Below are 17,457 nucleotides of genomic sequence, written 5' to 3'. Positions count from 1 at the left end.
GACATGAGATATTTAGATATCACTTTCTAGAACTCAGTAGCACTTTTTTAACTTCTAAGTGGCATGGACTGCATTCACTTAAAAATTTTCAAATTACTCCTAGGAGCTCTTCCATTATTGGCTGCATATCCCATAGCAAAGATGAGATTTTTCTGCTCTTGTGTACCTGCATCTTGTGTTCTGCATTTAGGGGACCTCAGCACCTCAAAGTAAAGCCAAGCTTGCAGTTTCAACTGTATCATGAACTCAACATATGCAGACAGAAGTCTGTATAAGATAACCAGCTTATCTAAGAGAATGGATGAATGTAAAGAGAATGCATTAAAATGCATTTATATGGCAACACTCACACACACTCTTTCACATTTCTTTCCTTATGTAAAAAAAAAAATATTTTTACTAAGTCAGGAACTCAGTATTGCTTTAGGTATAAATTAGTTTATGAGTGACTTCCTCAGTTGCTTAACCAATTTTACAAGTCTGCACCTGCTATGACATGGCTAACAGTGACAAAAAAGAGCACTTCTGGTAAAGCCTGAATAGGTAGAGATGACAAAAACGCTATCTAGTTTACCAATTAACTTTCTGCTTCTCACAGTATCTTTTAACCATTTCCTAGCTTCTAGCAGTCAGTCAAGACCATTAAACAAATATCATACATCGTGAGTTCTTGAACCACAGAAAATGAACTCTTTCAGAATTCCAGTGAAAAAGAACACGTTAGTTTTGTTGTAAAAAAAAAAAAATTACACAACTCAGAGGTTATTAATAACTATCACAGAAACTGAGCCTGTAAATGTTATAATGTTGAACAGGAGCCGAAGTCTTAGCTCTGGCAGTGGTGATGCCAGCTGGTCTGTAGGATCTGACTGCGATAAGTGAAGAGCTCTCTTTTTACAGATCTTAGAAAGGGTTGGGTTGGAAGGAACCTTAAAGACCCTCTAGTTCCAACCCCTCTGCCATGAGCAGGGACACCTTCCACTAGACCAGGTTGCTCAGAGCCAGATCCAGTCATGCTGCAAGTGTTGGGAGTGAGCCTACTGGTAGAACACTTTTGTCGTCCATGGGGACTACTTCATTAAAACAAGTTGAACAACATTCATTTACGTTACATAGATCTTCAGTTTTCCTTCACTTCCAGACTTGAACTTTATATCGATTCTATGTGTTTAATGCATTCAAACATTTTACACAGACATAGCTGTCATAATGTAAATTTTTTATAGCAGATTCCCCTGATGAGTCATTAACACCTGTATTTTGTCAAAGGTGATTTGCTGCTGATCACCACAAACTTTTTCAGTTGTTGTAACAGTAATGCAGAAAAGAGTTTTCTTGGTGTTTTTTATCTCAGTACCCATGGAAGGGAACAAGAAGAGGAACAGTGAAAGCACCTCACCTGTCTATTAATTTAACTAAACTTCAGCTATGTGTGGAGATTGACTATGTTTTTTTCCATGTCAGCAGAGGGAGAATTCTCACTGTGGCCAGCTCTTAGCACCAAGCGTTGATATCTGTCTGATGGTGGGATATGCTATCTGAGAGTATGCAGAGAGGCCTAAAGTGCCTTTGTCAATCACTGTTATCTTGAAAAGTGGCAGACCACACCCTGATAGGATTAAGTATTTTTTTTTTAGAAAAATCCTTATGCTTAAGAAGTGGGCACCTTATCTTTGGCTGAAGTCTGATTGACCCAAAATTATACTATAGAATCTTGGAAGGTCAAGAAAACAACAACAAAATAGACAAGAGGGTTAATTAAGTTATTAATACATCCTGAAGTAGGAATCCTCTATTCACTATAGCCCCTAAAAGGACTTCCACAGTCATCCTGTGACTGTTACAGAATCTCAACAATATGTAGGCAAATGGGTCCTGTCACCAGAGGAAAGTAGCAAAGGTAAAACCTTCTTTCAGTTTCAAGTTAAAAGGAAATCTCTGATTCTTAAGGAATCTGAAAAAAAAAACAAACCACAGAATAGCTATGCCCATTTCATTCTCTTTACCTTCCTTAGTAAACCTGTTTGTATTCTTTTGATGTTGCCAATCAAGACTTGAAGTCCGTAAGTTTTCCCACATTTAGAAAAACTTAATTGCACAAACCTAATAAAATATCTGTATACACTACAGTGACTTCTTAAATCCTGCAACTTGAGTACACCACCTGCATATTAACATCTCTCTCTTCCAGAGAAAACTACATTGTCTACTAAACAGTTACATCAAAGATCAAATCCCACAATTAAATTTCCAAGTACAGTGAACCTTAACTATAAATAATTTTCTGATCTCAGGGGTTAGAACTGGGATCTTATGTCAACAGAACACATTAGGGGCATATATCAATCTAGAGTATTTCCAAGTCAAAACAAATGCAAAAGATCTATCTTCACACATAGTAGTATGTTTAAAAATGTCGGAAATGTCAACCACTTACATACTTTCATATTATCCCTAATTAATACAAATTGCATTTAATTTCACATTTAGTAAAACATATTGCTGCCCAAAATAAGGACTATAATTTTTATCAGCAATTATTATTACTGATGTATCAACACAATTATTTAAATTCAATGTATATAGAGGCAGAATCCATGCAAGCATTTACAGTTTTTGTTCCCTCTGTGCTTCTTCCCTAATTTTTGTGGCTTGGAGCCACTCCAGATGCTGTCTCTGACTTCGTGGTTTTGTATTTGAGATCTCATCTCCTGATTCATAGCATTCTTTGATTGACAAACAGATTCAGATATGAAAACAAACAGTTACCTGTACATAATCTGTGCCTGACAGCTGTACGTCTAAGTTTTCCACTCATGGTGAACCTACTGTTTCAGACTTCACTCATTTCTTAGGTCTCTGAGTCACTGTGTTTACTGAGCTATTCAATAACTGGTGGCATATGTGATCTCCACACTGTAAGTTGCACTTCAGATTCAGAGGATTTTCCTTTAGTCCCTCCCCCTTCATAAACTAAATTATTTTAAAAAGAACAGGGGGTTTTGTATTTCTAAACTGATGTGCCTCCTAATTGAATGCAGAACACTTTCAAACTATTTTCCATTAGAGGCTCAATTTTTTTCTGATTTTAATGCACAGTATAATACCTTCATTGGTCAATTAAAATTGTTTGACTAGAAGTAAACCCTGTCATTATATGCTTTTTCAGTGTTTTTTTTCTTGTGTAATGTGGGGTGAATTATGTAAAACATACCAAACAGGATACTCTACAAGCTGCTACTTGTATGCTGCAAACAATCACAGTTTCACTGATAGACTGGGACTTAGCATCTTAAAATTCCTGTGGAAATCAAGTGCATTTTAAGTATTGGGTTTGATTATTTAATCAGACAACTTGCATTTTGCCCTGGCTAATTTGGAAGGCTGATAATATTTTACTCATAAAGTAATTGTGCACCTGTTGTGATGGAAACCTGCTCAAACAAATCTTAATAGACATGAGGATTCATTCCCAACATGTGTGTTAGCCTGTCATTACTGCTATCTACGGGGCAACAAATTTTAAGCAGCTATCAAACAGGTCTCAGGTTAATCTTGAATAACTCTTAAAGAACATTTATGACAATATGTCTAATACTAAACTTTGTGGATTTATATCAATACAGACTAAGGTAAATATTAGCATACATGGGTTACACTAACAGTAATTTAAAGAAAAAAGGGTAAGAAAGATATGTTCATAATAATAGATTTTCAGTGTTGAGAGCTAATGACAAAGAACCAGTTCTGATCAAGCTGCCTGCGTATAAATCTATTAATTTTATTATCACAGAAGGTAATACCTATGATGAACTCATAGGATCAGGGTAGGCTATGTCTTTAATAGATTTCTATTTCCTCTCTTCAGATAAATTTCTATGGAAACTGTTTCAATGCATCTCTCTCAATTTTCTTTAGAATTCATATTAATTGATGGGACTCATTTTTATAAGGTTTTTGAAAATTTTCTCTATTGGAAAATCATGCTAGAACAAAAAAAAAAATTGTAGAGAGTGGAAAAGAGATACATTATTTACTTTAATCCAACATAAATATTTGAGGGAGAGACAGAAGGGACATAGTGAATTGAGACCAACTCACTCACCATGTAACGGGGCAGTATCGTGAATGACCTGATCGGAGCAAGGGGATCATGATTAGCCTGAAATCACTTTAATGTTGGCAGGAGGAGGGGAAAACAAGGAAAATGAGCCCAGTTTGGCTAGATCTGCCCTCGGGCAGAAAACTGTCAGATGTCATTGGTCAGATCTGAAGTGAGGTGACACAATAAAACAAATCAAGATATCTTGAAAAAAACACTGATAGTTAACCTCTTCTGAAAGGTCAATTTGTTTAGAGGGGACAAGGACAACCTTCCTTGTATTTCACCTTCTATTCCTCCTTGAGCTTAGGCTTTTGAGGTACTAGCTGTGTCAGGTTGCACATTATGTTCCTGCTGCTCTCAGTTGCACGTGAGTTTACTAAACGTGCTCCTACTTCATTTTTTCTCAGTCCTAATGGTATGTCTCTCGAGTTTTACAGATGATGTTTCTGTCTTGCCTCAGGGTCCACAGTTTGTCAAGTTCCCAGTAAGGTATTTTTACCTATTTCTTAAAAAAGAAAAAAAAAAAACAAAACACTGGTATCTTTGATATCATCAGGATAACCTCATTACCATGCAATATCCACACATCAAGATCTCACTTCAAGACAGGACTTTCTATTCAGAAAGGGAGTTTAAAATCAACTGAAGTGAAAAGGATTGCCACAAAGGTTCTCATCAATCAGTGCCAAAGTTTGATGCTGTTCAGAATAGCGATATTTTGTGCAAGAGGTTTTCTTACCAAATTAACTGCAAAGAGAATGTGGAGGATAGTGGCCAAAGTGCAGAACAGTTTTCATATAAGGAATAAATAAATACATTTTTACTTTTCCACCCAGAGAAGAGACAACTGAGTGTAGTGTAACAGAGAAGATGAACAGGGAACAGCCAGTCCCTATTCACTGTAATACAAGATCTAGGGGACATCTACAAGGTGCTAAGTTCAAATATACAGCATATTGCTAACTGCTGAGCTTATCCCCACAGACTTCACAGCTGTCTGTTAAAGGGCTCAAAAGTGATTGGACATGTTCATAGATGATAATTCTAACAAGGGTCATTAAACCCGAATGTACCACCTCTGAATCAAGAAGGCAATTAATCATATTCTGTGGGAAATTGGAAGAGTATACTGAAGAAATATTACTGTATGTTTGTCCTTTGGTTACACGCTTCCTCAGGTTGCTCAGTATCCACAGAGAGAGAATGCTGCAGGACAGTATGTTCTTTGTATCTGACACTTAAAGTTTTCCTTAATATGAAATACCCATAACAAAAGACTGATAAAGTACATGTAGAGGTCTCCCCAGAATCCAAATTGATCAGAAAATTTCAGTCTTTTCACTACTATGTTTATATGTATTTTTCTAGATAAATGCTGACATTCATCAATTTGTTAGAATTTGACTTTATATATCTACAGCAACAAAAAGCCAAAAGCACTGCAGTGTGATGAAACACGAGAAATGGAGCTTCCACTCTTGTTTTAACAGTGCGAACTCCTACATGTGCATTTGCTTCTTAGTAAGAAGTCGTATATTTGTCTTCAGTAGGAGTTTTATTTTGCTAAAGGTAAGAAGTTTTATTGGTGACTAAGGTGGGATTTGAGTCAAAAGGAAACTTGTCACTGACATCCACTATCTGAAGAGAAGGGGGTAAGTTCCAGGTAGTGACACATACTTCAACACAGAAACCTTTCTACTACAGATAAAGACTCTGTATTTATTAAACAAAACAATAACTGATATAATGAATATATACATATATATACACTAACGAAACAACCTACCAACAAAAGAAAATGGTATATTTTTGACAAAAAAGTGAAGAAAACCAACTTGTAATTTTTAGTTTATAAGCAACCCTTTTTCTGCTAAAATAAATTAGAAGGTATCTGAAAATAAACACATTTTAATACCGTACATTTTCTTGTCACTATTTGTAAAAATGAAGAATGGATCAAATTCCAGAAGGCAGTCTGTACTAATGTGCCAAATAAATATATTGCAGTATATTAACATCGTTATCCATCTTATTCCTTTTTCTCATGAACAGTTGATATTATTTCTTACTACACTATTTGGGACACAGTTCCACAGAACCCAGCATAAAAGCGAGCTCTCATACTGATTTCAGTGTAGTACAGAGTTCATACTTTTAGCCCTGAATTGTTAAGCTTAGAAATATACACTAATAGGGTAAAAAATGTATAGATATATGTGGTTGCAGTAAGTATAAAATTCATTATGTGCCTGGAAATAAATGGCATGCATCCTGGTTATTATTTTTTATAAAATATACTCAACAATGTAGAGAACTTGATTTATGTGAAAGGTTGATTACAATGTAATTTATAGTTGTGGAGTTTTAAGAACTAGAAATGGTAATAGTCATTAACTTTTAACATTAGAAGCAGGCATGATCATGAGAGGTGCCACTGAAATACAACCCTCTGACTAAAAGACTAGAGCAACAAAAAATGTTTGGGGTTTTTTTGACGTGATAAATACAGCTTCTATCCTTCTGAGACTTACATGTACATAATTTAAATAACAGCATTATGTACAGTGAGCAGTCCCACTCCCTTCCACAGAACTATCCTCTCTCTGTCTGTACGGTTTGGGGGTATGTCTTTTTAAATCCAGAATCTGAAGAACCATATTTCAAATCAAAAAAAGTTAAGAAGACATAAGACAGTAGATTTTAATCTATTTCACACTGGTGATTAGTCAAACTAATTGTGTTGGTACCTTGATCATAACAAATATATACAATGGGGCTTGGTAAGCTTAACCAAAATATTTTTATTTTGGAATCCATTACGTTCTTCAAGCAAATCAGGCTAAAGTGCATGCAAACATTAACTGTTGAAAGTGCTTATGAAATATTCAGTCATTCAAATTTAGAAGGTCAGGTTAGACCTGGAAATGTAGCCTTTGTGTCATGTTACACAAAGTGCTAATGACTGGAGTAATGGTAAAACAAAAGCATCACTCTGATTTGGAGAGCTACAACACAAAGCTAAACATATCACTTCATTGGATCATGGCAATAAATTCATCATGAGAAACCTTTATAGCCTGTAGTATATTTCTAATCAGGACCAATTTCTTAAGGATTTGGGTGTAGGGGTTCTGGGTTGTGCTATTTTGTTGGATGTTTTCATTGGTTTCACTAATTGGAACCAGTTGATCCTTTTTCCTGTGTATTGATTTTTTAAATCCTAACAGTTAACAATGATTCTAATGTATCATAACATTTTAGACCTTAATCATATAGTGGGGCTTCTGCTTGTAGCTTTTGTTTGAGTTTTAATTAAGAAGACCTTGTGTCTCAAAGCCCGAGCTGGGTTTTTAATTGCTAGTATGTATATCACACAGACTTCAAAAGAAATAAAATACGTTTATAACTGAGAGCACAAAGGAGAGCTTTGAAATGTCTATAGCCATACAAAGTGACATAATTAAAAACCTCTGAGTGTCTCTGTGATATAAGACTTATATATATTTATTTATACATATTTATGAGGCAGACTGCTATATACCCTTGGACTTCATGAGAAAGAATTTTCAGCAATTATACTGAAAAATAATTACTGTAAAGTCAGACTATAGTGTTGATCAGGGCTACAGAGAAACAGGTTTTATTTTCCTCAAAATGACCTTCACTTGGTTTGATACAGTGCATCAAGAAACACCTGAAAGCTTATCTGTGAAGACAAATTTTATAAAATAGAAGGAAAAAATAACATTTTAAAATTTTTCATAAACCATGCTTAAAAAACAAATGAATTCACTTGTAAAAAAGGAGAACATAAACTTTCTCAAGGATTCATTCATGCACAACTCTCTCCAAGACTATTCCAGAAATGGATAGTGTTAAATTACTAGATTCAAACAGTTGTGCCTCACTGTCCTCTTCCAGTCACTAATACACACAAAAAAATGCTCCTAGAAAGCACCTCTTTGAGTCTCCTCTGTTTCCTTATATGAGGGACAAATATCCTTTCCAAAATTGTTTACAGTATATCTTAGAAGGAGACTATGAAGGGGGTGAAGTTTCTTCACTTTGCTAAATTCAACATTTCCTAGGAAACAGGAATGCTGCCTCCCACCTACCCAAATATTTTGAGTCCATTAAATGTGCACATGTCACACAAAACAGGAGATTTAGGCTCTTATTGATAAAGTAGCAAATATAAAAGGAGAAGGAATAAGCACAGGATTCCACATAATGGAAACAGCCTTCTGTATTGGATAAAGCTACGGACACCAATCACTCACCTCCCCAAAATAGAGTATACTGTACAAAGACAGCATGTGACATTCAAGTCACAATGCCTATAAATACAGATAGTTCCAGCTGTAAACACCAGCAATGGAAGCCAGAGGACTAACCTGCAACACAGTAGTTGGTGACCCAGGAGTCACTCTTCTCTAAGGCTGCTAGACCAATTCTGACCCTTTCACGATAACATCATTGCTTAAGTTACTTAAAGACTGACCTTTCTTATTTGATCTTCAAAGACTCTGTGTGCTGAGAAAGACCATTGCGGGCTATTTCAGTAGGACAACTGCCTGATGCATGCAAGACTATGCTATTCCAGAGATTTATATTTGGAACAGAAACAGAAAACTTAAAACAGACTCTGTATAGTGATAAATGATGCTACTCTGCCTAGCTGTGGCTGCTGAAGAAAAACCAGATAACTAAGCAACAGAAATACATGCAGTGAGGGAGGGTGAGGACAGAACTCTGTGCACCCAAGTATCTGAAAATACCTGAAAATACAGAAAAGAGTCCTGCATCACTTTGTTTATTCAAATACATAATAACAACAATTAGAACAAAAAGTATTTCCTGATCCTAGTTTTTATAAAAAAAAGACCCAATACTGCAAAAGCTGGACATAAGCCTAACAAATTGCTTGTATACCTTAAATAAATCTATTTGCATGTGCACCCTGGCAAATAGTAAATAATCAAATTATTTGTATAGGCAGCTCTGGTTGGGTTTTTTTTCCAGGTGAGCAGGGCATTTAACTCAGCTCAACTGCTTCATAGATCTTTGAAAATTTGACCTATGAGTTTCATTTATAAACATATCAAATGAACAAGCAGACTTATTTAACCACTGGAATTTGGCTACAAAGCATTCTGCCAAATGCTCCTCAGAGTTTCATGAAACCTCCCTGAAGTCAATGGCTTGTTTGGCTGGAATTCAAGGAAGAATCTGGACCATTATCAATAACTGAAATCCTAATAAAGAAACTCAGAAAAAGCAGTTTTACAAGTGAAGCACACTATGCAAAAGTAATTGTGAACAGGAACAATCCCACACTGAGAAAAAACGAATTATTCACTGTTTGTTACTTTTGTATTTGCTTCTATTGTTTGAATTAATAGATATAGTTTATAATTATGTCTTGATTAACACTATTGTGTTCTAAATATAGAAGGTAAAGCAAGAAAATACCATTTTTATTTGTTTCTCTCAACCAATTATCTTTTCTTCTCGTCTGTGTGCTTCCCAAACATGAATAGAAACAGTTTGTGTCAGTGGTACTTTTTTTTTTCTGCTTTCATCCTTTTTTCTGGCACTGATTCTTAGTGAGCTGCCTTCCCACAACCAAGATGCCAGTCTTTCACTGAAGGGGGAGAGCTGTAGTTGTGCAGACACAGAGGAAGAATATGTGCTCAGGTTATCCTTAGCGAGAACAACGCCTTCTCTCTAAAATAAACAACTCCCAGTAACAGTCAGTGCAAAGAGCAGTTCCTCACAGGACCACACCTTGCTTTCTTATAATCAAAATTTTTTTTCCTCTAATGAATTCATCCATTTATTTTTACTACATTGCTTCATGTCTTTAAGTTAGGTTCTCAGTAATATGAGCAGAAAGTCTGCAGAAAAGCCAAAAATATCAGCCAATTAAATAAAATTATTTAGAATCTAACAGAAATTAAGAAAAAATATATCTGCCCTCCCAGAGACAACAGATTTTCAAATGTAGTTTTTTCAGACCTCATCATGCCCTGCCAGTTACACAGCTGAAAATTCAATCAGCACTATGGAAATGAACTTCATGATTTTGCAATCTACCACCTTGGACAATGAAAGAATTTATTTTAAAGTATGCTTCTTTGGTGAATTAAAAATTCTCTCTGGTTCCCCTACTTCATTTTGTTTCCTTCATGCAGTCTTGTTTTCATGCTGCCATGTACTTGATTGTTGATTTTTTTGGGTTTCCTTCTTTCTGAGATGATTTTTAAGGTACACAAATGCTGATATGAGCTAATACCCAACTATCAGGTAAATAGCAATTCTATCAGCTGGAGGTAACCAACCTGAGGACAGCAGTTAGGCCATGAATTTGGGAAACCAAAGGGAATGAGTTCAACTTCAGACCTGCCACTACTCCTGCTATGTAACTGTGCATCTAGTTTTCTTCTTGTACAAAATGACACCAATGTCTTTGTCAAGAGTTTTGAAGTGTAAAGCACAACACAAGAGCAACCATCCTTTATCTTCCACGTTGGTGCTATTTTGTAAAAAGTTTACATGCAGTTGCAGCAGCAAAGATTCATTATTGCATCTTGCTGGAAGCCAGCTAATAGCACAGATGAATATTGCAGACATTGTGACCACTTAAGGACAGGTTACACAGGAAAAGAGCTGTGGAAACTAACTGAATGACTGTCAACCTCATAAATCTGGTGAGCCTAATCTGATGATCCTTTTTATACAGCTAATAAGCTATTCCCTACCCAGAAAGGGTAGTTGAATGAGTTGAAAATTCTTCCAAATCTGAGTGAGAATGCTTTGTAGGTAGACGAGAAAAGGGTTAGAAGCAAGAACTCTACCCATTCACTCAGCAGAGACTATATATGCTAAGAAAAGAGGGGGAACAACATAAATCCAGAAAAAACAAAGTTTTTTTTTCAGTAAATGAAAGCTCATTAAAAAGCTTTTTGTGCCATATAAAAGAATAAAGAACATTATTCTGCATTGTTAGAGATCCCACCTCTTTTAAATTTGATTCGCTAATAGCATTCAAGTAGTTTCTATTTAAAGACTAAGTAGCTATATTTTGCAATTAATAGACAATAATAATTGAACAAGCATTCAACGTTTTTCACACTATTAAGAGACAATATGGCTTTAAATAGAATGTGATTTCAAGACATAATTTTGGGGGATTTTATTACAGCCAATTTTAACACGTTCCTGTAAAATTGTATACTATGTTTCTGCCACTGATATTACTATAGGATTTCTTACTTGCTTAACATACATGCATTATCCTAATTCTGCCAGAAAAATCAGGAGAATCCAAGAGATTTTTGATCCTGAAGGAACTAGTTACAACTTATTTATTAAAAACGGCCAATCTTTTGTCTATTTGTATAATTAAAAAAAATTTTAAGAAAATTGTACTATCTTAAATTTCCCTGGTGGAAACTTGAAACCCTAATAATCAATTTTCATTAAATAGAATCTTTTTTTTAACAGTAAAGATTTATTAATATTATGAGCATAATTCTTTTTCTCCACACCTTAGTTGCAATTTAATAAAATTATACAACTGAAGAGAAATGAATCTTAGGTACTTTGTGTATTCCTCAAACATGCCTTATGTTCCCTTCTTACAGCACAAAACCCCCACCTTTTAGATTTGTTGTTTAACCAATAACACCGAATTTCTTCTCACTAAGAAAATGCATGGAAAAATTGATGGGTAGGGAAAAACACTTCAAGTTTTTCTACCTAATACTTAATTGTCAAGAGAATTCCACATTTCCTAGCTTGGTAGGTTCAACAAATTGTGAAAATATTGGAACTTATTGTCCATATATGCAATAAAACTTGCACTGGTTTCAGTAGGTCCCAAATTTCATCCAGAGCTGCTCTTACTCTGCAGAAATGGAATTAATATAAACAAACACTTTTTTTTTTGCCAGTTTTGAATGAAATATTTAGAACAGTAATCACACAACTACCCCCTTTTATAATCTGAAAGCAGTTTCTACATATAATTTATGCAACTGGGAAGAAGCAGTACCAAGTACTCATAACTCCATGTTTCTTCCTCTTCCTCTGCTCAGAGATATATAGCTCATGTCAATGAACTAATGTAACTAACCTGGTGTTTGTGATAACATCCTTGATACTGCCTATAACTGATTATGACATACTCTACTTTTTTGGCAGACTCATCCATCATTTCGAAGATAAACATTAAAAACCAGAGTGAGTTGACTAATAAGAGGAAGGCACCCTCTAGTTTTGATAGCTATTTCTATTATTTTTTCTGAACTTTCAAAAATCTTCAATCACCTTTTTAAAATATATGCAAACATTTAAAATTTGATCTAGTCAGATACCTTTAATTTCACCAAGGAGATCACTTGTGTTTAATTTTTCCATCTTCTCCTTCCAGTCTTTAGAAAGTAGCTTTTCCATACAGGATGAATCTATTTAAAAAAAAAAAAAAAAGAAAGAAACAGAATTATCAAATATATCCTCACATATCAGGAAAACAGGTGCCACCTTCATTTTAAAACTGTTCTTCCTGTACCAGTTGAATGATAGTTTAGAAGGGAAATGAACTTGCAGCCAAACAGAGTTCTTATTTAACTGCATTTTAAATCCGAAGTAATTCCCCTGAGGTTAATGGAGTTACTATGGATTTAACAAGGGTCTAATTGAAAGAAAAACCTAGTTGAGGATTTATGCATGCTAACTGCCAATTTACATGCATAGATTGCCAATGTATATATGAATTCTGTCTTTTTCATTTGAGAATGATTGTACACTTGAAATTATACATGAAGATTTAGTAGCTTTTTTTGGAAATTTGGCACACAGTGACATCTGAAACCCATTTTTATACCCATGTCAATGCAAAAGTTATTCATGTAATGTCTCCATGGAATTCATAAAAGCACTCTACATATTCGATGTTCACAGTATCAGGAATTTTCTCAGTACACTATAAACAACATGCAATGATTAGAAGAGAGGCTTTCGTAATATGAAGTTCAGAATACATTTCAAGTTTTTACCCCAATCTGGGAGGCCTTCTGTAGGCAAAACTGTCACTGAGTCATTACACTTTGGAGAAAGTAGAAGAGGCCTTAGTAAGTTTTCTATGATCAGACCCCAATTCCACTACAAAATTTGATACTGAGGATAACAGACTTCAATAAATTCTAAAGTTTTTTTCAGTTCCTAAATTAAACTAACTGGTTCTGAAGACTAAATCATACATAACCTTGCAGACAGCTTACAGAAGGTGACTTTTAATATGGGAATTTTTATGAAGGGAGCCTACAAGCCTACAAATTCTCCTGAAGGGAGCCTACAAGAAAGATGGAGAGAGACTATTTACAAGAGCATATAGTGACAGGACAAGAGGTGATGGCTTCAAACAGAGAGTAGGTTTAGATTAGAATTAGGAAAAAATTCTTTACTGTGAGGGTGGTGAGGCACTGGAATAGGTTGCCCAGAGAAGTTGTGGGTGCCCCATCTCCAGGAGTGTTCAAGGCCAGGTTGGATGAAATGCAAAGCCATCTGGTCTAGTGGAAGGTGTCTCTGCCCATGGCAGGGGGATTGGAACATTAAGGTTCCTTCCAAACCAGGCCATTCTATGATTCTGTGGTTGATGTTGTGTTACAGATTTTTATGACTTTAGGAACCACAATTCAGATTTATAAACAATTACCAAGCAAACTCTACAAACAATTGAACACTTATTTTTCCTTCCCAGTTAGCAATAACGTTTGATAATAATAATAATTTCTGTTGAACTTTGTGCATTTACTTTCATCTGTAGAAAGACTCATCAACAATGTTTATGTTAAACTCCTTGGAAACCCTTAGGGTCAGTTTTGCAAGATATCAAAAACATTATCTGAGTGTTCCCAAAGCAAATCTTTGCAGAAAGCCTTCATTATAAGACTACACATCACTCTGGGTGGTGTTGAGCACATCACTCCTTAAGGCATACACTGGGAATAGCCACACACCTTCACTTGCTAGAAACTCTCACAGCAAGGTGCCACTTGTGTTAGGAGAAGAACAATTCATGCAGTGCTTTCTAAAGAGCTAATAAGATTCCAAATTTTGATAATTCTAGTACTGATCCCACTCCTGTCACTTAGGAATTAACATTAGGTTGTACAAGAAGGAAGAATTCAGCCTAACTTGTCTTCTGCTAAATTACTGGCAGATTAAGGTCAAATCGTGGCTCAAATTCCCATGTCAGCAGTCTCAGCAGAAGCACTCACACAAGTGAAAGCAAAAGCAAAAAAGCCCAGATTTAAGAACGGCAACACAGATCATTTCATTACAACGGGTAACAGTTTGTTCCACCTCAGAGGATTCCAAAAATACTCAGAGGGAGGAGAAGCATTCGAACAGGTCACAAAAGGAGGAGTTAAAGCTTTAGGGAGAAGTTTAAAGAAAAAAAAGGTCATATGGCCAATCATATTTTAGGGTGCAAGTCATTTCAGCCTAAAAATTCACATTAGCATCGCTCATTTGAAATAAACAAACAAACAAAAAAACCCAAACAAAACAAAAACCAGCTGAAAACAAACCAAACTGTAACTACCAAAAGATCAAAGATCAGGTTTTAATTGCAGCACATTTTCACTGTGCAAGCCTCCATGGAAAGACAACGCAGCTCATAAATATTTTTGAAGTAATATTTCAGCAGAAAAGCTAATTTATTTACTAATTATATCTTTCTGTGAAAGAGACAAAATTAAGGAGCTGTAAGTTGCAATAGACAGTGTTAAAATACTTGTTATATAATAACAATTTACTTTTAACAATAACAGGCACTTATTACTTTTATGAGTTCTGGCCTGATAATAGGAGAATCAAGAAATAACCATCAATTACCAATAGAACATTATAATTTGTCCTTTTTTGTGATATCATGATTAGTTTAAAAAGACGTTTCTATGTTTCTCCCCTGCCAAAATTTCAGACCCCTCGTCCCTGAAAAAAAAGATCTTTAGAGTTTTATTTTGATGTTTGCTATAAATGATGTATTCTACTGCTTTTACCTAAGATATTGTCCTCAATTCACACAAAAAAAAACCATTTCATTTAAAAAAAGAAAAAAAAAGAGGTAACTAGCATATTACAGTAGTTGAGAAAATACTTTCCTCAAAAGCACTTGTTTTGTTTCTTCTCTTATCGTTCTTAAGAACACGCATGTAGTATTCTTATATTATGTAAGGAAAAAAAATACATTTCTGCAGACAGACTGAGAAAGAACTAGAATGAAAAACAGGTCTATTTGTGTGCCTTCTTTTTGATATAATCACATTTCAAGTTTGAATTTTTATCTCTATAAATGACTGAAAAATTCCTTAAGAATGAGTTCTTTTAACACCCTTATCTTATTCAAATTCTATGTTCTAGATCTGACCACACAATTTATAGCTACTGTATTTTGTTTTTGGGAAGATTACAAAATGATTACACAATGAGCCTTTTAATAAACTTTTTCATAACATTGTAAAAATAGCTCTCTTGAAATCCTGTAAATTTTCAATTAGCATGTTTATTCTGCATAATTTTTTAGAATTTAAAATAATGATATGTGTCAAAGCTCTCTGGAGGTCTTCCACATTAGACACAAAACCAAATATAAAGGCTTATACTTGAAAGGCACGTCTCCCTTCAAGTTCTGTATTCTGTGTTCACAAACACATTTTGAAAAGGATTATGAATCAGAAAGGGATTTTTCTTATTTCTGTACTAAAAATTAATTTTTACAGACATATAAAATCTACAAAGATATCTTCTGACATCAGTAAAATGTCTTCATCCATATTGATTCATTTTCTGATTTGATTCAATATAGAAACAAAACATCGACTTGGAATCCAGCACTGAACACTGAAGAAAGAAGCCCAAATTCACATCTGCACTGCATCACTCTCCCTGCACTGAGGCTCTGCTTCAGCACTATTCCAAAACCTTGTGGATCCTGACATTTTCAAAATTCAGGGGTATTCTTGCTAAAGACAATTATAAAGAAGCAATGAAAGAAATTAGCATTTATACATTTTTAGCTCTTCTCACTGACTTTATAAACCACAGTTATGCTTATGCCACAAAATAGCATATTTTCTACTGGCACATGTAAGATCAAACTCATGAAGTTGCGCTGGAGCAATTTATTTTATGAAAAACACGCAGTTTCTCATCCTTTATATTCTCTTGTGAACTAGAAAAAAAATTTCCTTCAAGGACAGCAAACAGGTTAAGTATAATTATGATGACTAAATTAAATCATTGAGTATTATTTAATATCATGGTTTGTTACATACTTAGTTAGCAATTTTAATTGTAAACTAAAGGAGTTTAAAGTACTGTGAGAATCTTGTTAGACATGACAGTTTTGAAAAGGTGAAGAGAAGAGGATGTTAAAAGATATATAATCGGGGGGGGAAAAAAAGCCAAGGGAAAAAACCCTAGGTGTTAGCTGAAAAGGATCTCTTCACAATGACAAAGCATCGATGAAAAGAATTAACATTTGTCCGTTGGGTAATCAATCAGTCATGGAATGGATGGAATCCAGCTCTTTGTTGCACGACCGGTGATGAAGAACGAGCGTGTTAGCTATCACAGCCAAGCTCTCAAGTTCTTCTGACTGAATGAAAGTCATCTTGTTTGAATCAAGAGTAGCTTTTGCCTCTTGTCTCATCCTTATTCTCCCCTTATTTTCAGGGGTTTTTTGTGTGTTTTTTTTCTTTTAATTTCACTTTTACAGTCATCAACAAGTTACCAACCCCAGCTATATCTTACATGAATACTGTATGACCTTACAGTGGCCTGCACCCATTCTCATTGATTTTGGGGGGTTGTTCCTTTTTTTTCTTTTTAATTCACTGAAGCAGCCTCCTATTACTTTCTTTGAAATACAGACACAAAAAAAAAGACGTTCATGCCATGCGTGAGTTTTTGTTTTTTATGGTAAAGTCATACATAAAAGAAAACCTAAATGTGAGAGTGCAGCAGCAAAACTTCAAAGCACTGACTGTCAGACATTATTATTTCAAATCAGCTTTGACTTTTTGAGACTTAATAAAACACTATAGTACAGACTGGCATATTTATAACATCTATACCAGTGATCAACTGAACTGTCTTATTCTTTCTACTGTGCAGTGCCTTGTTATTTCTTTTCTAATAAGCTTCCCTCAAAACATGTTTAACAATACTGCAAACTGATAATTATAAATGATATGAGTTCTAAAACATGACTTGTTTTGCATACAATTCTTTTTGAATGCATACATTACTTTGTGACAGAAGACAAAAGCACATTGATTTAT

General features: G+C 34.8%; 1 protein-coding gene across 7 annotated transcripts in view; it reads right to left on the bottom strand.

Moving 5' to 3' along the window:
* Positions 1-17,457, bottom strand: part of SOX6 (SRY-box transcription factor 6) — a 263,816-nt gene that overhangs the window by 160,429 nt on the left and 85,930 nt on the right. For all 7 annotated transcript variants that reach the window (XM_018076030.1, XM_018076033.1, XM_018076032.2 and 4 more), the window contains one exon: positions 12,484-12,573. In XM_018076030.1, coding sequence (XP_017931519.1) covers positions 12,484-12,573 — 90 coding nt within the window. The remainder of the gene's footprint in view (positions 1-12,483; positions 12,574-17,457) is intronic.

The sequence above is a fragment of the Manacus vitellinus genome, unplaced genomic scaffold, assembly GCF_001715985.3.
Source record: "Manacus vitellinus isolate BGI_N305 unplaced genomic scaffold, ASM171598v3 scaffold_30_pilon, whole genome shotgun sequence".
Lineage (NCBI taxonomy): Eukaryota > Metazoa > Chordata > Aves > Passeriformes > Pipridae > Manacus > Manacus vitellinus.
Note: the sequence above shows the minus strand (reverse complement) of the source record. Positions and strands in the feature narration are given on the sequence as shown.